Source organism: Palaemon carinicauda, chromosome 14 (assembly GCF_036898095.1).
Source record: "Palaemon carinicauda isolate YSFRI2023 chromosome 14, ASM3689809v2, whole genome shotgun sequence".
NCBI classification, from domain to species: Eukaryota; Metazoa; Arthropoda; class Malacostraca; order Decapoda; family Palaemonidae; genus Palaemon; species Palaemon carinicauda.
Window position 1 is genome coordinate 3,974,365 of NC_090738.1, and position 22,325 is coordinate 3,996,689.

The 22,325-nt window shown below is 39.9% G+C and overlaps 1 protein-coding gene across 1 annotated transcript in view; it reads right to left on the minus strand.

Annotated features, from left to right (window-relative positions):
* LOC137653847 (uncharacterized) overlaps nucleotides 1-22,325 on the minus strand; it is an 829,144-nt gene that overhangs the window by 378,294 nt on the left and 428,525 nt on the right. Inside the window, exons 27-30 of the mRNA XM_068387498.1 lie at nucleotides 5,026-5,230; nucleotides 4,382-4,522; nucleotides 3,605-3,784; nucleotides 2,728-2,893 (exon numbers count right to left, since the gene is read on the minus strand). Of these exons, the coding sequence (XP_068243599.1) occupies nucleotides 2,728-2,893; nucleotides 3,605-3,784; nucleotides 4,382-4,522; nucleotides 5,026-5,230 (692 nt within the window). The remainder of the gene's footprint in view (nucleotides 1-2,727; nucleotides 2,894-3,604; nucleotides 3,785-4,381; nucleotides 4,523-5,025; nucleotides 5,231-22,325) is intronic.

Sequence of the window (22,325 nt, forward strand, 5' to 3'; positions counted from 1 at the left end):
ATTACAAGGTAGAGCATGCTAAGTATCCCCGTATTGATAATGAGGTCAAAAGAAAAGCCAGGAATGATTGGAGTGAATATTTAGAGAGTAAAGCAGATGAGGCTGACCCTGCTATGAATTCAGGAACTGGCTATCGGGTAAGAATTGCTTATAGAATTATCAATGAAATCTCGACTGGGGCAAAGAAGAGTAAGCATATACCCCTCAAAAAGAGAGATGGCTCTATTATAGCAACAGAAGATGAAGAAAGACAATGTTGAATGGAACACTTTAGTGAGGTTATGAGTAGGAGATATGAAGGAAATAATTTTATTGATATACCTGAAGCTGATGAAGACCTTGATGGGTCCATGAATGAATTCAGTGTTTGAGGTCGAAGCTATCCTAAAAAAATTTGAGATGGAAAGACCCGGGATATGATGGAATAACTGCCGAGATGAACTGGCCGAAAATGAAGTGACTTCCATACAACTTACAAGATTATTTTGCAAAATGTGGCACCAAGAGGCAAAACTTGATGAATGGGAGTTAGGAGTGTTGGTCAAAATAGCAAAGAAAGGAGACCTGACTTATTGCAATAACTACAGACGCATAACACTTACGTAAGTTGTTTTGAAAACATTTAATATTCTTATTCTAAAGAGACTGAAGAGTAAGATTCATGAAAAGCTGAGTGATGAACAAGCAAGATTTAAAAAAGGTAGAAGTTGCACTGACAAAATTTTCATTTTGAGACATGTTGTAGAGCAATGCATAGAATATAGAAATCCACTTTTGATGGCATTTGTGGACTATAAAAAAGCCTTTGATAGTGTGCACCAGCCAATTTTGTGGAGAGTCCTGCGTTATTATGGAATTCCTCTTAAATATGTAAATTTGATTAAGTCTGTTCATAAGCACAGGAAGTGAAAGTTAATGTTAATGGAGTCTCATCAAATGAATTTCCAGTGAACAGCGGAGTACTCCAGGGGAATGTGTTGTCATCTATGTTGTTTGTCCTCCTCATGGATTTTGTAATGCGTAGAATAGTCAGAGATGGTGGAGTAGGATGGGACTGAATTGGCGATAGGAATTTAGCAGACCTAGAGTATGCTGATGATGCTGTCCTTGTAAGCAGAACACCATAGAATTTGCAATACTTGTTTACCAGAAAGCATGAAATATCACACGAGGTTGGGCTGAAGATAAATAGAAGAAAGACAAAGATGATGAGAACGGAGTATGCAATAGAAGATGAAATATCATTGGGAGGAGAAAGGATTAATGAGGTAGAATCATTCAAGTATTTAGAAACTATGATCTCCAATACATGGTCGTTAGAATTCAAGTTTAGTGAAAGATTGAAAAAAAGCAAATTAGATAATGGCTAGGTTAAGTAAAATTTGGAAATCAAAGCGCCCTAAATTACATATAAAAATCAGACTATATATCAGTTTAGTGAATTTGGTGTTACTCTATGGACATGAGTTATGGTATGACAATGAAACAATCTCCAATAGATTTAGTAGATTTGAGAACAAAGCCCTTAAAGGTATATTGGGAGTTGAATGGCCGGACAGGTTTAGAAATGAAACTCTAAGAGAGATTACTCGAGTGCCTTATGTGGATGATATCAGTATGAGGGGTAGATGGAGATGGTTTTGGCATGCTCTTCGTACTCCCAAAGAGAGATTAGTTCACCAAGCGTTCAGCTGGGCTCCGCAAGGCACTAGAAGAGTTGGAAGACCCATGCCTACATGGCTGAGGAGTATGAAGCGCGAAGTAAGAGATGATGAATGGATAAGTATTCAATTAAATGCTCAAGATAGAGACGACTGGCGAAATCTAACCAAGGCTCTTTGCGTCAATAGGCGTAGGAGGTGGTGATGATATATATATATATATATATATATATATATATATATATATATATATATATATATATATATATATGTGTGTGTGTGTGTGTGTGTGTGTGTGTAGAAATCACGAAAGCTGACACGTGATGAATATAAAATGTATTATAGCCACGAAAGGAAAAATGAAAAAGACTTGATTGGAGTTAGTACTTTCATCCACTCAGGACATTATCAAACTCAGCAATGCTGAGTTTGATAATGTCCTGAGTGGATGAAAGTACTAACTCCAATCAAGTCTTTTTCATTTTTCCTTTCGTGGCTATAATACATATATATATATATATATATATATATATATATATATATATATATATGTATGTATATATATACATATACATATCTATATATATATATATATATATATATATATATATATATATATATACAAACATGTATGTGTATATATATATATATATATATATATATACGCAAACATGTATGTATATATATATATATATATATATATATATATATATATATATATATATATATATATATATATAATGCCACTAAACTTTCAAAGACAATCTGTTTGTGATTAAAACTCTTTTAAACAAAAGTCTGTTATTCTCTGCTGATAGAATTCGAAATCATATTTACATTGAATTTTCATAATCCTAATAAAATAATGATAATCTCCGACTACAGTAATACCTAGTATCATAAATCCATCTTATTTCTAATAACAACTTACAATTTTGATAAGATATGATAATACTGTATAATATTATTCAGAGGATAAAACTAAAACACTATGTACCCCCAACACCAAAACAAAAAATACCTGTGACAAAAATTAACAGTAAGATTCAATGATACAGATACTTACCAAAATCATAATGATAGTGGGGATGAAGCATGTTTCGGCAGGCTGACATGACATCCACGATTCTGGAAGCCAATGCCCGCGCATGCAAGAACCCACACGACAAGAGGGAGACCTCGGCAATTGAGTGGTAATCTGCTACCATCATTGACACAGGACGAAGAAGAAGCTGTTGGTGTAAAAAGGAAAATCTTTCTTCAGCTTGCAGTTAAGGAATGTTTAGCCGATGTTCTGTTATCATGTAAAAGGCCAGTTTTTCGTGTGTCCAAGAAACGGAAATTTAGCGTTATGTTATGGGTTAAGACAGAATAAGTTAGATATGGTGTTGTTTATTTATGACAATAGTAGCCTTTACTTACTTATCTATTCATTTATTCTACTCTCTTTATTATATTGTTCCTCCGTATACTAACAGACGCATATTACAAACAGTAACTAAATGACCAAATAAACTCATTTGGATTAACTGCAAGTTTCAGGTTTAAAACTCATATCCTAGGACTGATAAGGGCCTGTCTTTAATTATAAAACTGGATGATTATAAAGTCATTCAGTCTTATAAATGAAGTTGGACCATAGGGCTGAGTTTTTCAGCATAATTGCAAAGCAAATCATCTTACAGCAGCGGCAAAAGAAATAACTGCATCGGTTCATTAGTACTGTACATTATAAAGACAAAAAAAAAAAAAAAAAAAAAAAAAAAAAAAAAAAAAAAAAAAAAAAAAACATGAAGCAACTATATAATCACAACCAACTTCGCCTTGAAGAAACCATTTAACTTTTCATGTATGTTGACTAAACACAAACATACTTTATTGCTGCTTTTATCAAGACTAATAATAATTATGGTTAAAACGGTACGGAAACAGGTCTTGCTTGCCTTCAGATTGTCTGGCAGCGCAACACGACCGCGGTACTTTGGGTTCATAGTAACTACGATGAAGCCTCGGTGATTTAGAGGCAAAGGCCTGGAACCTTCCATGGTGAAATTATGACTTCCTTCTCTTCTGGCACTGACCACCCGTAGAATCTGCTGAGCAGCCACGCTTAGCACACCAACCTAGTTTTGGCACATTTTAATATGAATATGAATTATATCTTCGTGAACAAAATTATGGATGTTGATGCTCTTAAATTTAAGAAGCTAACAATGAATCGAAAATTTTATCTTAAGGGATATGCAACTTGAATAATTCTTTAGTATCTATACATAAATTGCAGTTGATTTATACAGTTACTTATTTGTACATTTATTGTTATCTTGGTTTTTTCTACCTCATCTTTATACAACAGAGTATTGATATTATGGCTCTTTTTTTCATGAATAATTTTTTTTTTGCGGGAACTACCTTTTTATTTTGTATATTCTGTATACATATGTGAAAAGTAATAATAATAATACTGCCATGTCTTTCATCTTTCAATAATCTAGAATGATCTGATGTTTGTAGTGGTACTGTAGTCTACAGTTTCCTTCTCTCAAAATTCCTGAGTAAAGGTTATCCAAACGATGTTTCATTACTATGAAAATGAGATTTTTTATTTTTCCTAAGATAATGTTTGTCTTCTTAGATATAATTTTGGATCAGACCTGAAAATACTCTAATCTGATATAGCGATCTTATTTTGGCAAAGAATTACGTCAGGTTCAACTTACATCAAGCGTATTAAATTCATCAAAACAGGCCCAGCTGCCGTCGGCAGCCACTCCGGTGAAAAACTTTCCCATCGATATGTAATCGAGGTCATCAGAGCAGTTGAATACCAAGCAATTCATTGATAAGGACCGAGCAAGATCCTGTTATAAAGTCAGAAAGAGGAGATCATATCTCTTAACTGGAAAACAAAGTTTTTGATAGACCAGAAAGTAGAAATTTCCAAAACCATAAATAGCAATTAGGAATATCCAAATATATCAGAAGGTTTTCAACCAACAAAAATTCAACTTACAAACACAAATACAAATCATAAATCTTAGACATTGTATCAAAAGTTCACAATGAGATACTCTAATTAAACAATATTATGTAATTTAATGCAAAATTATAAATACAAACAGCTTCTTGGAACCTATTAAGTTTGTAAGTTGAAGACTCTCTGTACTACTCTCTAGTACAAGATAAGGGAATCCTTTTATTTATTTGGTAAAATAAAAAAATATGATGATTCATTATCCAGTACATAATCTTATTTTATTCTTAAAAATAGTGTAGCAGCCAATCTTATCAAGGATGTCCCTCCCTTAATATTTGAAATGTATAAAAGGGCACGCTAATAGATGATGATGAATAGCAGATTTACCTTTACAGTTTCAGTCTTGCCTGTGCCAGCTGGTCCTTCAGGAGCTCCACCTAAATGGGAGTTGTATGCAGTGACCAGGGCGTGATGGGCTCGAGTGGTGAGAGGAGTAACGACAAGCCGTCCCTCGGCACCAATGTACTCCCAGCCCCAGGGAAGTGGACAGTAAAGCATTCTAGCCTCTACTTCTCCATCGGTCATATAGTACCTGAAATTTTATAAGGTTATATCTGTAGTAAGTATTTTCTCTGTAACCAAATTATCTACAACTTTGTAATAGATAACAGTCACAGATTCTAGAATTTACTTTTAAACCTTTTCATCTGCTAAATATTTACAGTACCACAGTGAAGGATTTCTTTTTTCTAATTTGTAACATTTATGTTTTTTTTCTTTGTCAAATCGTTCAGAGCACGAGAGAGGGACAGCAAAAGAGAGAAAGAGGTATTTAGTATAATGACTATTTGTGGAAAGTAAGAATGGTGGAATAACTGAAGGCTTGCTTGTTTACATTTTTCTAGATAGTTGAAGGACATCAGCCAATGTCTAAAGTTTTTGCTACTGTGACGAGCCGAGAGAAAGTTGTGACTCAAAGACAGGATGAAAGCAACTGAGTAACGTTATTACAGAACACTCGCCTTTATATACAAACACTCAATGCAACAGGAAATTTCCTGTTCAACCGACACCACACCGGTTAACAGTTAACGGTGAGAAAAAGAGACACATTATTTCAGGTTCAATGCAACAGGAAATTTCCTGTTCAACCGACACCGCATCGGTTAACAGTTAATGGTGAGAGAAACATACATGTTATTTCAGGTTCTTTTTAGTGCGAGGGGATAGCGAAGATACAAGCATAATATATATACAAAATGAAATGTCGTTATTATGTACGACCGTGTGACACACGGTCGGTACAAGGCTCCCCCCCTAAAAATAACATACTGTACATGTTAAATAGGGTGGCCTGATCTAGAGAGGCGAACTGTAGGCGGGTCATCTGGCAGGAGATAAGCAGGTTTTAGACGATCAATGGAGACCCAGTCTTCTTTGCCACAAATGTTTAGTAGGAATGCTTTCAGACTGCGTCAGATCACAAGGTAAGGGCCCGTGTAAGGGGGCTGTAACGGTGGCTTGCTAGTGTCGTTGTGCAGGAAGACATGCGTTGCAGAGTGCAAGTCTGTCGGTATGTGATGCTTCGCTGAGGGCTTGTAAGTCTGGCGGCATGGCGTAAATTTTCCCACGACGTGACGTATGCGCTGGAGATCATCGGAGGAGGTTGTAGAAAGAAAAATTTCGGCAGGGACAACCAACAGGTCGTCATACACCATTTCAGCTGCAGGAGTGGTCCTTAGTCCCAGGAGGACCCAGAGAAGCTGAGTAAACCAGTTGGAATCCTTGCAGCGGAACATTAAAGCTGCTTTGAGGGTGCAATGAAAACTTTCAACCATTCCATTGGCAGCGTGGTTGTAGGCAGTTGTCTGATGTAGGGTGATGCCCAGGAGATCCACTAATGATGTCCACAATTGAGAGGTGAAAGTGGTACCCCTGTCAGAAGTAATATGCTCAGGGATACCAAATCTTGCAATCCATCCAGAGAGTAAGGCAGATGTACATAAGGCGGACGTTGTAGTTTCCATGGGAATGGCTTCAGGCCAACGAGTGGAGCGGTCGATGACGGTAAACAGGTAACGATGTCCTTGTGATGTGGGTAGGGTGCCTACAACGTTGACGTGAATGTGTGCGAAACGACGCTGAGGTTGAGGAAAGGTGGCCACTCCTGAATCCATGTGTCGATGTACTTTGGAAGTTTGGCAAGAAGTACAGGTGCAGACCCAATCCTTAGCATCCTTAGAAATGCCGTGCCAAATGAACTTCGTCTTCAGCAGGTGTGCAGTAGAACGGCACAAGGGATGTGAAAGGCCGTGAATGAAATCAAACACCTGCCGGCGCATGGGAGCAGGAATCCAAGTACTGACGTCACAGAGGAGGGTGGTGTTGGAGTCTTTGAGGGGGAAGTCTTCCCAACGGAGGGACGTGCAGGATGTCCTACATGCTTGATACTCTGGATCCTGTTGTTGGGCTTCAGCCAAGGCGTTGTAATCCAATCCCAGTTGAACGACAGCCAACGTGTTTCTTGACAGGGCATCGGCAACAGGATTCATTTTCCCAGGGACGTATTAAAGGGTGCAATTGTATTCAGCCACGGCGGAGAGATGTCGGCGTTGACGGGGGTCTTGAAGTGGCTGTCCATAAAGGTGTCAGCTTTGGTCATCAAATCCTTTATGGGTAAACTATCGACATCGGGTATGGCAGCACGTACAGGTTCGGGTAAACGGTGTATCCAAAGGGCACGAAGTAGGTTCACCTCATGAGGAGAGCCGTCTGTGGCAGGTTGCAGGCGAGCTATACTGGTCATTTCCCTGAGGGCAAGCGAAGCCCTTTGGTCCCCCAACGGTTGTTAAGAGAGCTGAAAAAGCTTTGCTATACGGGCAGCTGGCGACGGCGAGTACTGCTGCAGAAGGTATGTTTTGAGGGCGTGATACACTATTGGGGTGTCTCCTTGTTCACAAAGCCAGTCGGATATTTCCAGGAATGTGTCCTCCGGTATCGCAGTGAGAACATAATCTGCTTTGGTGGTTGAGCGAGTCATGCCCTTGATGTGAAACTGGACTTCTGCGCGCTGAAACCAAGCAAACGCCTCTCCACTGGCGAATGACGAAAGTTTCAATGGGGCAGCCGCAGCACCAACTTCCGTAGAGTCCGCCATAGTACCAACGACGGAGGGGCGAGGAGGGGTGGAAGGCAGGAGGAGCGAGTCGACTTCCGGGGTCACCAATGTGACGAGCCGAGAAAAGGTTGTGACTCAAAGACAGGATGAAAGCATCTGAGTAACTTTATTACAGAACACTCTCCTTTATATACAAAAACTCAATGCAACAGGAAATTTCCTGTTCAACCGACACCGCACCGGTTAACAGTTAACGGTGTGAAAAACAGACACATTATTTCAGGTTCAATGCAACAGGAAATTTCCCGTTCAACCGACACCGCATCGGTTAACAGTTAACGGTGAGAAAAACATACATGTTATTTCAGGTACTTTTTAGTGCGAGGGGAGAGCGAAGATACAAGCATAATATATACACAAAATGAAATGCCGTTACTATGTACGATTGTGTGACACACGGTTGGTACTCTACTTTTTATTGTGACTGCAGAGGAGGAGTGTTCTGAATGATTGGATCTATCTGTCAGTATTGGAAGTTTTCTATCAAAGGCATCTACTTCCACCAAACTTCTTCTCTTCAAATCATCCTTCACCTTATCTCACAATGTGATTCTCTGTCTCTTTCTCCTTCTTAACCCACTTGCAGTTTCCTCAGAAGTCCTCCTCCCTCCCTCTCCACCGTCCATCCTCAACACCATCTCAGTCGTGTCACTCGTATCAACTGCGTAATTTTTCACTACTGCTGCTTTTCTTCTTATTTCCTAACTTTCCTTATTTATATATCAGTAAGTATTATATAATTTTTGATTGGTGTGGTTCTGAATAATAGAACCGGTTATCTATATTCAGTCTTTTTGGGCTCGGCCATGTCATCCTAATGGAAGGTTCCTTTAGGTAGCTTTCTAAAGGATATTTGCTACAGTGATACTCCCAGAGAATTAACTGTAGGTCTCCAAAATTCTAACTCCTGGCGCGAGTATCTTTAATATTTCGTTAAGGATATTGCATAATATCAGGGGACGTATCTTTTGATACAACACTAGCAATCTTCACCCCGAATAGATTTAACTCTTTGAGGGGGAAGAGTGGCAAACAAAAGGGGAGCAGTTATCAAGGTACCCGGTGGACCCCCTTCCTGTACTGCTACGGCCCATCATTCCTTTGAACTGTAGCATTTAAGCAAAGTGCGTTCCCACGTTTCTCTCAGTGTTGTTACTGTTTATTGGAATATTATCATGCAATCTCCAGCATCATCATCCTCTGGAAAGTTGAGTATGTAATCTTTCCTGTGTATAATTTTTGCTCCCTTCTCATAGTTGAATTGGCATAATTTAAGTGTGTTAAGTGGAGCACAGCCAATCCCGGAGGCGGCCATTTTGAGACCGCTGTCGCACGTCATAATGCAATTATTTAGTTAGTAGTGTGACGCTCCCGGTATTTAGCTATAGGGAAACATTTTAGCTAGTTAGGTAAAATTATACTAGTGAAGATTGCTTATATATAATATTTCCTCTTCTAATATATAACGTTACTTTTGTATGCCTATCCCGATTTGTATACATTAGTAATGTAAATCCCATTGTTTAACCTCTTGTATCGTTCATATTAATTCGGTTGGGGATATATATCCCCTAGAATTTATTGGTATAATTCGATACGTTTCTCCTTTAGAGAAAAGAGGATAAACCCTTCCTCCCCCCTGAGCGCTGCCATCCCAAGCGACAACCCTATCTTTCATCATCGCCACCGAGTAGTTAAATCCGGCTTGACTTAGATAGTTTTACCGTCGATCTTCTTTGCCGCCGAGTATCCCAGCTTCGAAGTATGACAGTAACTCAGGGTGTAATGTCTTGTAACCGACAATGTCACCGAACAGGGAATCATAATTCCTCTGCCACCCACGACATTGTCTGCATGGGAAGCTATGCTTCCCTAGTTTACAACCAAAAGTAGGCGGCATACCTGCCGCCGCCTTCCTCCCTTGTGAACTATAAGACATGTCTTATAGCCGACAATGTCTCCGACAGGGGAATTCTTATTCCTCTGCCGACCACGACGGCGTCGGCACAGGAAGCCATGCTTCCTTAGTTTACAGCCGAAAGTAGGCGGCATGCCTGCCTCCGCCTTTCTCCCCTGTAAACTATAAGACCCTTTTCCCTCCCTGCCCTTCTGTCCATTAGTGTTGGCCTAGCCATCACAACATTATTTTAGCCGGTATTCTACAATCATCCCGGCTTGCTGGGTTGACTAGTTGCCGGCCGGGACCCTACCAGCGGCAGTTAGGTTGCCACCTCGGCCAACTCCCCTTTATGTCCTTCCTTCACCGAAAGCGTATGCCCCGGGGGGAAGACTGAGCTGGCCCTGACAGCTACCGGTGGGAAACCCAATATACTGTTGAGAATTCTTCACTCCTCTCTTGGACTGCTATTCACAGCCCTCGCAACCGACAGTACAGCCGGCGGCAAAAGTTGTGGCTGGATGGAAGCTAGAATCAGATGCATTCCTCCCCTTCCATTAGAATTCTCATTCTGGCAAGGAGACAGTAGGTGGCAGTAGCCCTCCTACACTTCAATTTATTGTGCTAAACCATAATAATAGGAAAACCTCCTTTCCATTCTTTCTCTCTCTCTATCACTAAGTGCTGCCAGGCACTAGCCTAACCCCGGTAGTGTACCGGTAAAACTACAGTATACAACAATACAGTAGCCAGTAAAACTACAATATATAACAATCCAGTAGTTGGAAAACTACAGTATATAACAATACAGTAGTACAAGTATTTCTAACATACTCTGTGTATCCTTTTGCAGTCTATTGTTGGGACCGCTTAACATACTGAGGTTGAAGCATTCCCTCAACACCCTGATGAATCCTTTGATTATTGGGACACTCATGAAACACCATTCAGTATTAATATTTCACAGGTGGAGGAGTTAGTATAAATACTTACTAGCTCCAGCTCTACAAACAAGAGTTATTCCACTCTGTATTTTCCCTTATAAGGAATTTAAATATTAATATTGACGGAGGTCTCAGCAACTGCCTGTGAGAGGAAACACAGATATGGGTCTTTCCTATTTCCTTTCTAGCTTACTATCCTAAGCTATTAAATATAATAGTAAGTATTATTATTTTTTATGTATGCATTATATCAATGATATAAACAACTGAGTACTCTTTTCGCCCTTTTTCTCCCTTACAGGAGGAGCCAATGGTGAAGTGTACAGTTGTGTTCTGCAGCCACAAGAGTAATAACTTTGTGGGCATAGATGTACAGGTCCCATGCCCCCTGCTGCATCGTATCTGGATCCCTGAGTTACTGGGACCCGTATTTTAAGTATGCATAATATCAAGGATATAAACAACCTAGTACTCATTCACCCCTTTTCTCCCTTACAGGAGGAGCCAATGGTGAAGTGTACAGTTGTGTTATGCAACCACAGGAGTAAGAACTGTTGTGGGCATATGATGTACAGGTCTCATGCCCCCTGCTGCATCGTATCTGGATCCCTGAGGTACTGGGACCCGAAGGGTTGCTCCAACTGCTCGACCTTACTGACCGACGGCTTTGGAGAAGATATCCCTGACACTACGGAGTCAAGGGATACAGCAAGGGAAACCCTTCGAAGGTGAGTATGAGGCTTCCAGAAGAACTCTCCGGGACCTTACCTACATAACAAATCTCTGAAGTGCCTACTGTTCCCTAAGGCTCAATCCAGTATGTTTGTGTCTCAGGTACAGGTCCCGCCTCCCTTTATCCAACGGAAAGTGGACGCGGATATGAACAAGGCACTGCAAGGTTTGGACATCCACCAAGAACGGATGTCGAAAGTGTCCATTGACACCGGACAGGACCTACTGCAAGAAGGCCCTGAATAAGAAGTGGTTCAACCACCCACCGAGGAAGAAGCATCCGTTTCGACGGTCACTGAGGACCCTCAGCTCACTGTGTCAGCATATCAACCTATGCCGTCAACCTCTTCAGCCCCAACTTCCCAACCGGCTAGACAGGTCAGCAGGAGTGAAGTGCTCCTAGAATCGATCCAACAGATGTTGACTCTGTTCCGGAAGGAACAAGAGGAGAATAAGCAAGATCTCAAAGAGATGAAGAAAGAGGTACAGGAAGGAAAACACCCTGGTGCTTCCAGGGGCTCTGCTAAGCCCCTTAAAATATCTGACCTCCCTCACTGCTCCGAAACCAACCGCTGGAGGTAGACGGAACACATGCCCATGATGAATGGGAAGCTTTACATCTCCGAGAAGTTGGAGGCCAAACCTCTTGAAGAACTTTAATTCTGGCCCAGCTTTCAGCGTACCCAGATTACTACGTGAGACTGCGAGATGAGCCTGCATCCCACGAGGAGACTACCGAAGGAAGTCATTGTCTTCGAACATGACAAGGCACATGCCATCCTTACCAAGACCCAGAAAGGAGCCGGATATACTAACTCCAAAGTCTCAGCATTGAGCAAGAAGCACCCAATCTTCAATGCTCCTTCCTCCTGAACCTTCCCCCTTTTGGGGAAAGCCCTAGACTGTGTCATGAGAGCAGTCGAAAAGGGCAAATCCTGTCCAATCCTAGAGAAACGTAAACCATCATCTCTAGCTATGCCCACCTGCGAGGAGAAGTGGAAAGAGGTACATCTAACCTTTTCCTTCTCGAAGTTGGATCTGGAGATAGGAGGCCAGCAGTTTAATGAGAACCTTACAAAGTTGCTAAACCATCTTTTGAGAAGGGAACAGGAGACGAAAGATAGACTTGCCACCTCCCTGTCTCATCAGAACTGCTTGGAAATGTGTGCAGGCCTTAAATAACGCCCCACCCTTGTGATGGATTTGTATGCTTTTATCAGGTCAAAAAAGGACCTGTTGAGAGCATGTGTTTGCCGAAACACGAACCCAGAAAACTGATTTCATCATGTATCTGAGGCGAAGACCCTTTCCCACAGGAAGTGGTCTAAGAAGTCATTTCCAAAGCCACCACGGAGAATAGGAACCTTCTCCAAAAGTGGGGCATGTCCTCAAAGAGGAAATCTTCATTAGAACTGCACAATTTCCAACCGTGACCATGACCACGGTGCCTCAAATGGTAGCCCAGCCGCAAACCACCTTCCAGATGGTCCCTCAACAGCTGGTAGCCCAGTCACCTGTGTTTAATCCAGGCTTTGAAAGGCACTCGACCACCTTTCGGCCCTACAAATTTAAGGGCCCAAAAAGAGGATCCTCCGGAAATCCCCCAAGGGTGGAGGAGGACGCGGTCACGGAAACAAGTCCTCAAGAACCTCTAAACAATGAGAGGTTCCAGGTAGGAGGCAGACTTTCCCACTTTCGGGATCATTGGACCTTCGATTTTTGGGTCCACAGCCAAATTACAAATGGACTTGGTTGGAAATGGAACAAAAATCCATCCCACTTTTCCAAAATGCTTCCAACACTCCACCCCCTTGTTGGAAGAATATACCACAGAACTCATGAACAAGAAGGCAATAAGAAAAGCAAAGTCCATCAAATTCCAGGGAAGGCTGTTTTGTGTTCCCAAGAAAGACTCGGACAAACCCAGAGTCATTCTAGACTTATGTCCACTCAACAAGTTCATCAAGAACAACAAGTTCCGGATGCTTACATTGCAACACATAGGACCCTTCTACCAAAAAGGGGCGTACACAGTCTCAATAGACCTGGTAGATGCTTACTGGCACCTACCAGTCAATCGCCCCCTCTCCTCCTACCTAGGATTCAGGCTACAGAAGACAAAATATGTCTTCACAGTCATGCCCTTTGGACTAAACATAGCCCCAAAGGTATTCACAAAGCTAGCAGGCACAATCGTCCAGCAACTACGCTCCGAAGGAGTACAGGTATTAGCATACCTGGACGATTGGCTGGTGCGGGCAGCATCCAAGACTACTTGTCTGTAAGCGGCCGGAAAGGTGATCTAGTTCCCGGAACACCTGGGCTTCAAGATCAATCGCTAGAAGTCTCGCCTTTCTCCAGCTCACAAGTTTCAATGGTTAGGAATCCATGGGAACTTGCAGTCACACCACCTCTCCATTCTATCAAAGAAGAGGAGAGAAATAGCGGCATCTGTCAAGAGACTAATACGTCACAAGAGGATTTCAAGATGCCAACAGGAAAGAGTACTGGGCTCTCTCCAGTTCGCAGTAGTGACAGACCCAGTGCTAGAAGCACAGCTAAAGATTGCGTCAGGAGTCTGGAGAAGATACGCATCAAACACTCGAAGAGATCAACAAAGGTTGACCCCGACCCGATTGCGCACGCTATTAAGGCTGTGGTCAACGAATAAGAGCCTAGCACAGACAATTCTCTTGCAACCACCACAAACATCAGTGGTGATACACACGGACGCCTTGCTGGAAGAATGGGGAAGCCATTCGCAAGAAATGAAAGTGCAAGGAATTGTTCACACCAGTTCAAAACTTTCACATCAACATCTTGGAGGCTATGGCAGTCTTCCTGATGTTGAAGAGACTATCCGCTCGGAGAGCAGTCTACATCAGACTGGTTCTCGACAACGAGGTGATAGTAATATGTCTAAATCGACAAGGCTCGAGTTCACCTCACATCAATCACATGATGTTAGCCATCTTCCGCCTGGCAAGGAAGAGATGGCATTTATCAGCAGTTCACCTTCAAGGGTTACTCGATGTGACGGCGGATGCTCTATCCAGGCGAAAGAATGGTCCCTAGACGCAGATTCATTCTTCTTTATTTTCGATAAAAGTACGGAACTGCAGATCGACCTCTTCGCAACAAAAGACAAGAAACTACCTCATTATGTAGCCCCTTACGAGAACCTTAAGCAGAAGCGATAGACACCATGTCTCTCGACTGGAATAGATGGAATCAGATTTACCTGTTTCCACCAACCAATCTCCTGCTAAAACTCCTCGACAAGCTAAGATCCTTCAGAGGAACAGCTGCAGTAGTGGCCCCCAAATGGCCCAAAAACAATTGGTTCCCTTTAGTTCTAGAATTGAAACTGAATCTGTTTCCTCTGACAAACCCAGTTTATCCCAACGGCTGCTGCAGAAGTCGACTGTTTACATTTCATCCTGGAGAACCAACAACCTGCATCTCATGATATTTTTGCCCTAGCAGCGAACAAAAACTTTAGGATCTCGAAGAACAAGGTCGACTTCATTGTAGAGTACAAGTCAAGTTCAACCAGGAAACAATGTGAATTGTCTTGGAAGAAATGGGTATCCCTTGTGAAAACAAGGGGACCAATAGAAATTTCAACAGATTTCTGTCTCTCTTTCTTCATTTACCTACTTGAACAAGGCCTGACTTCCACTACGATAACCGCGTGTAAGCCGGCCCTGACTAGACCTCTTCTGTACGTCTTTGAGGTGAACCTCACAAGTGAAGCCTTCTATAAGGTGCCAAAGCATGCACTAGACCCAAGCTGGCAACCCCTCCAAAACGCATTACATGGTCATTAGTCAAAGTCTTGCACTATGCTTCGAACCTAAACAATTAGGATTGTACTCTAAAGGAGCTAATACAGAAAGTCAATTTTCTGTTCGCAATAGCCTTAGGGGGTAGAGTTAGTGAAGTATTGGCCCTATCAGAGATGTAGGCCATATTCAGCCTTTCTGGCTGAGAACGAGCTACTCACCAAGAGGTGAGATCCTTGGAGAATCTGCCCACTGAAGGAAGATGTCTCTCTATGCTAGTAGAGTGTCTTAAGGTCTATCTTCGTAGAAGTTCAGGCTTCAAGGAAGGACAGCTCTTCCGAGGCGAAACCTCAGGATCAAAATCTATCCCTAAGACAACTGAGAGCAATGCTCACCTACTTATTCGCAGAGCGGATCCTGACAGCTCACCCGCAGGTCACGATCCAAAGAAAATTGCCTCTTCACGGAACTTCTTCCAACACAGTGGCTTTGGTAAACTCCGCTCATACACTGGCTGGAGATCAACAAGATCTTTTACAGACACTATACAAAGCAAGTACATGAAATAAAACATGTTGTGGTGGCGGCGGGTAGTATTATAAAACCAGTCATCTAGCACTGCAATGAACAGTGAAGTGCCTTGGGACTTTCCAGTGCATCGGGTGCATGGGTACATTTACCCTCGAATGCAAATCACAACGATGATTAACACACTGTTCCATATAGGTGCCTATCTGACCGATAACACCAGTACCGAGTGAACATTGCGTCACGGTGTTCATGCATTTCCAAAATCTGTGCAAATCAGTCAGATTTGGTTTCACATCTCCATTGAGTGGCATCATTTCGATGAAATTACATATTTTTTCGACAAGAGAAAATATGGGCCCATATGTGTTCTCAATGCTGGATCAGATTCATACCTGATTGTAACTACATTAGATAATCTAGTTGCAAGGTAAAATACTAAACGTATTTGCGTCTTATTGCTGCTATATCAGTTACAGACGAATAAAGCATACTAGAGTTTTAATTAAACCCTGGAAGGGCCCAACTTGAAATCAGAGTACAGATTTCCAAGGTATGAGAAGGGTAATCTCTAAGTATTACCGTCCATCCCTATGGAGATATAAACTTTGAATCCTTATAGTCGAAGTTGACACTTTCCCTGCAGGGGGCAGGAAACCCTAAGCTAGTTCCAAGCTTAGTGGATATGACAGACAACCTTAATGTCATATATAAAGGTCTAGGAGGCCATATAAGGAACTAATTCAAAGTAAAGGCACTTATACAAACCCACAGATATAGTACTTTCAAATTAATTCTCTGGTAGGCTTCCATCAGGACGACATGGCTGAGCCCAAAAAACGGAATTTCAGCAAAGCGAAAAATCTATTTTTGGGTGAGATAGCCATGTCGTCCTGATGGACCCAACCTTCTTTCTTAAAATGACCCCATCCGAAACTACTCTATCTGCGGCTATTCCTGCTTAAATGCAACATGGAATGATGTGCCGTAGCAGTACAGGGAGGGGGTCCACCGGGTACCTTGATAACGGCTACCCTTTCGTTCGCCACTCTTCCCCCTCAAAGAGTTAAATCTATTCGGGGTGAAGATTACTATGTGTCGTATCAAAAAATACGTCCCCTGATATTATGCGATATCCTTAAAGATATATTAAGGATACTCACGCCAGGAGTTAGAATTCTGGAGACCTACGGTTAATTCTCTGGGAGTATCACTGTAGCAAATATCCCTTAGAAAGCTACCTAAAGGAACCTTCCATCAAGACGACATGGCTATCTCACCCAAAAATAGATTTTTCGCTTTGCTCAAAATCCGTTTTATTATACCGTGATAGTTTAGTTAGCTAAGGATGTTCGTAAGTTTGTTTTTCTATTTTTATTTACAGATCACAATTCCTCCTTTTACCTATTCTTCTAATTGATCCTTTTCCCTTGTCTTTGAATGCTGATCTTGGTATTACACTGGGATGAACATGATCATAAATTTAGTGAGCTTCTATTGGGAACATTGATTTAGATGAATACCTGACTAGAATAAGGAACTTGGATTGGACTGCTACTTAGGTATACATGCTGACAACTATGACCAGGAACAGATACAAAAGACTGCACTGTCAAACTGACTGACTGGAGTGTTACCACTGACCCACTGAACTGTGGCATTCCAGTTGTTTATGTGGGTGAAGTGTATCTATGTATTTATGCATGCATTTATCTATCTAGCTATCTATATATAGACACACATATATATATGTATATATATATATATATATATATATATATATATATATATATATATATATATATATATGCAAAAGAACCACAGGGAAAATGAAAATATGAAATATAAGATTAAGTCCTGACTTTTGGCATAGTGCTAGAGTGTGCATGTGTTGTGTCGAGTTCTGTTATTCATGCCCTGAGTCATGTTTTAGCTTTGTGTTTCTCGCTGAGAATATCATTGAAAAGATATTAGTTAGTCTTATGGAGAAACCTAAGTGATAAGAAACAGTACACTATGCCTGCTTCATATGTAATGAAACGGATGGAGAACGAAGAAAATGGATAGTATGTGAATGTAAAAGACTCTACCATAAGAGATGTGTGCATATAGTGACAGCCATGAGTGAGATTGAACGGAATAACCTAGAATGGTTATGCCCACACTGCGTACGTGAAGTCAGACAAAACAATTTAGTAATATCAAAATTAAAGGAAGATGTAAACGTGAGAAATCTGGCCCTGAACGAACAAGATGCTAAAATAGATGACTTGGAAAACAAACTTGCGGACCTTAGCACAGACGCAGCAAATTTCACCCAGACCACCGACCTCACTGAGAAAGTTGACATTCTTGCCATGAATATAGAATCAATTAAAGCAACACTTCAAACATTGATAGACCCAAAATCGGAGAAACCGACATTTGCTGACAAATTCAAGGAAAAAATCTGTTGATAATTAAATCAACTTATATAACAACTAAAATTACTGAAAGAAAACGTGAGGTTGAACAAACACTTAAAGACATTCCTGTACTTAACACGAGGGCAACTACGAATGGAAATGTTGTTGTAAACTTTGCACACAATGTGATCAGAGAAGAGGCAGTAAACAAAATTCAGACATTGGTGACTGACACTGAAACGAGAAAAATCGGAAAACAAAAACCCAAAATAATGATATGCAATATATACAATGAGGAAGATGATGTAGTAAATGCTTTGATTCAAAGAAATCGCTGCCTGGACCTAATCCAAAATATAGAAGATAAGATAAGTGTAGTCCTGAGGAAAAATGCCTCGGGGGTGGGGGGAACCACCCACCATGTACTGAAATGTGATTCTGAAGTTCGGAAGGCTATTCATGATAATGTGGACAAAGTTTCGTTACGATGGGGTATCTATAACATATGTGATAGGTACCACGTGATCACCTGCTACCACTGTCAGAGATATGGACATTTTGAAAAAGATTGCAGGTCTTAGAATGAAGATAAAGTCTGCGGGAAATGTTCAGGGAGACACTCCACCAGCGAGTGTAATTCGCAAGTGTCAAAGTGTATAAATTGCACAAAGTTAAACAGACCAAGTGACCACACAGTAAATTCTAGAGACTGCAATGCTTTTAACTTGGAATTGAAAAGACTAACGGAAAATACTGATCATGGTTACTAGGGATGTCAAAAACTGTGGCTATGTAAATATACAATCTGAAGGTAATAAGACTGTTCTAATTCGAGAATTGATAAACGAAAAATATTTGGATATGCTAGCATTATCTGAAACATGGTTAAATAACTTGGACAAGGCAAAGATCTCTGAAATGAACACCCCCCCCCCCCCCTATACACACCTACGCCTTATTTCACTTACCGGGATAAGGTAGGTCGTCTGGTGGGGGTGTTGGACTCTTTATTCATAAAAGTTACTCAAATCTCAAAACGTTGACAAGAATTAGTGTAACAAGCTTTGAATACGTAGAAATAAAATTGGCGCCAAAAAATCGAAGAATATCCTTTGTAACAATCTACAAACCTCCTAGAACAAACATTAGTATCTTTTTTGAAGAATTCGGTGCTCTCATTGAGATAATTTTAATGGAGAAAAACGAATTAGTTATCTGTGGAGACTTCGATTTTTGGATGGATGACACATCAAATCCTGACGCTTTGGCATTTAGTGAGTTACTAGAATCATATCGACCAGTGAATAATGTTGACTGTACATCTACTTTAACTGGGCATCCGCTAGACTTAGTTCTAAGAGATGACATGAATAATATTGTATCTGATATAAAAGTCGGAGAGAAATGTACTATCTCCCCAGTACACAAACTTATTACGTTTAGTCTACCTCTACAGAAACATGCATTAGTAAAGAAAATAAACTTTAGACATAAATCAAATTTTTCTCCTACCGTATTTATTGAAGAAGTTACAAAAAACGAGGGAAAAAAGATGTAAAGAAAGAAAGTGGAATAGGTTAAAAACTAAAAGTACTTGGGAAGAATACAAAACTGCTGCATGACAATATAACAACCTACTAAGAAGGAAAAAAAAAGTGAATACTATAAGAGAAAGATCCTCGAAGCAGCAACAGACATAAATAAGTTATATCGTCTCCTGAACGGTATTATGGGAAATGTAAAAGAAAAGAAGCTACCTGATGGATACAGTGACCAGGAACAAGCAAATAATTTTCTAGTATTCTTTAAAAACAAAATTGAAAATATAACCAGGTCATTTGTAAGTACTCAACATCAGATTAATGATACATCCGGCACACAGACAAAATTAATACGATTTAACAACACAACACAAGATGGCATCACCAGAATAATCAAAAGAGTAAAGAAAACAAACTGTGCGATCGATCCTATGCCAATATCTAAAGTAATTAGAGAGAGAGACTTTTCTAGTCTAGCCTAAATAATAATGAGAATAGCAAATGCAAGCATTGATGAATGTAAGTTTCCCAAATCAGAGAAAATGGCTATAGTCACACCAGTTCTGAAAAATGCACTGGGCTACCAGGAATTAAATTCATATAGACCTATTTCAAATCTATCCTTTGTCTCAAAAGTGCTTGAATATGTAATTCTTGAACAACTAGTCAGCCACTTAGAAGTAATAGAAGCTTTGCCTGACAACCAATCTGATTACAGAAAACTATACTATACCCTACGGAGACAGCCATCTGCTCTGTTGTAAATGATATGCTAGAAATAATGGATGAAAATAAATGTGGTATCTTAATACTGCTCGATCTCAGTGCTGCTTTTGATACAGTGGTGCATGAACTGCTACTAAATGATCTACGGTCCATCGGCGTTGAAGATCAAGCCTTCGAATACCTAAAAGACTACTTAGTTGGTAGAAATTACTGTGTATAAATTGGAAACTCTTATTCATCATATGAAGCCTTAAACAGAGGGGTACTCCAACGGAGTGTACTTTGCCCAATGTTATTCTGCATCTATACTATTGGTCTATCTAAAATGCTACAAAGACATGGCGTGAAGTTGACACATAATTTTACTTCTCCATAAATGATATACATGACACTACTGAAACTCTAAACCGAATCCTTGATAAGTGTTAGAGAATGGATGATATTTAAACAACTAAAATTAAATGAGAACAAAACTGAATTCATCGTGGCGAGCAAGAGAAACCGCTTGAGAAACTCAAGTGATATTCAAATGAACATAAATAATGACTCGGTGCCGATATCTAGTAAAGTTCGAGATCTAGGTGTATTTCTTGACTGTAATCTGTCTCTAAATGCCCAAATAAATAATGTAATAAAAACTGCTGGTTATCATCTAAGAAATATTGCGTTTACAAAAAAAGTACCTGGACGAAAATTCTGTAAAGAAACTTGGGATAAACTGTGTTATTACCAGGATTGACTACTGCAACTCTATCTATTATAATTTACCAAAAGTGCAACTTAAGAAATTACAAAACATAATAAACAGAGGAGCAAGACTGATAAAAGGTGTCCCACTTAGAGAAAGGATCACCCCTATACTAATTGATTTACACTGGCTGCTGATGAAAGCGAGAATTGAATTTAAAACATATACAATAACCCACCAATTTATCAGAACCGGGTGTCCAAAATACTTAGGAGAACTGCTACATATTGCGCAAACAACAAATCGTGTCGACACGAGAATAGTTACAGATGGTTTCAAACTATTGGAACCTAGATATATGTTTACTGTGGGCTCCAGAGCCTTTAGATGTGGCCCCGAGACTATATAATAAGCTCCCATGAATCATTCAAATGATTGAAGACATTAAGGCTTTCAAGAGGTTATTTCATGAGTCTTTTGACAGTGACGATTTAACAGGAAATGAACAATACGCGATATGAAACGTTAAATACCCTGAACAAACAAAGTAAAACGACAGTGGAGGTCCTGTAGAGTGGGGTTCCCCTGCTCTATGGGACCAGAAAAGCAGCCATCAAAGTAAGTAAAGTAAGTGGTTTCGTAATACTTCTTCAGAGGACTGAAGAAGTATCACGAAACTAGTCAGGACTTAATCATATATTTCAAATTTAATTTTCCCTGTGATTCTTTTGCATCTGAGCATCACGTTTCCCTGTGACTTTTATGTGTGTGTGTATATATATATATATATATATATATATATATATATATATATATATATATATATATATATATATATATATATATATACATATATATATATATATATATATATATATATATATATATATATATATATATATATATATATATATATATATATATATGTATATATATATATATATATATATATATATATATATATATATATATATATATATATATATATATGCTGTGGTATAACTTATGTTGTTTATCTTGACTGATCCTTATCCAAAAGTTTACCATTCTCTTTTCAATTTTACTTGTTAAACCAAATTGACCAAGTTCTCCGTAAGCCATACAATTTTATGACTGTTTCTTTATTTGAAGAATAATTTTTAGATACTTTCTATGAAAAATCTCAAGCTGGTCTAGCTTTTGGAACCCCCAAATTTCGCTTCCATATAAAAGAACTGAGGTGACCAAGTGGTCAAAGATTTCACATTGTATATCTACTGGTAA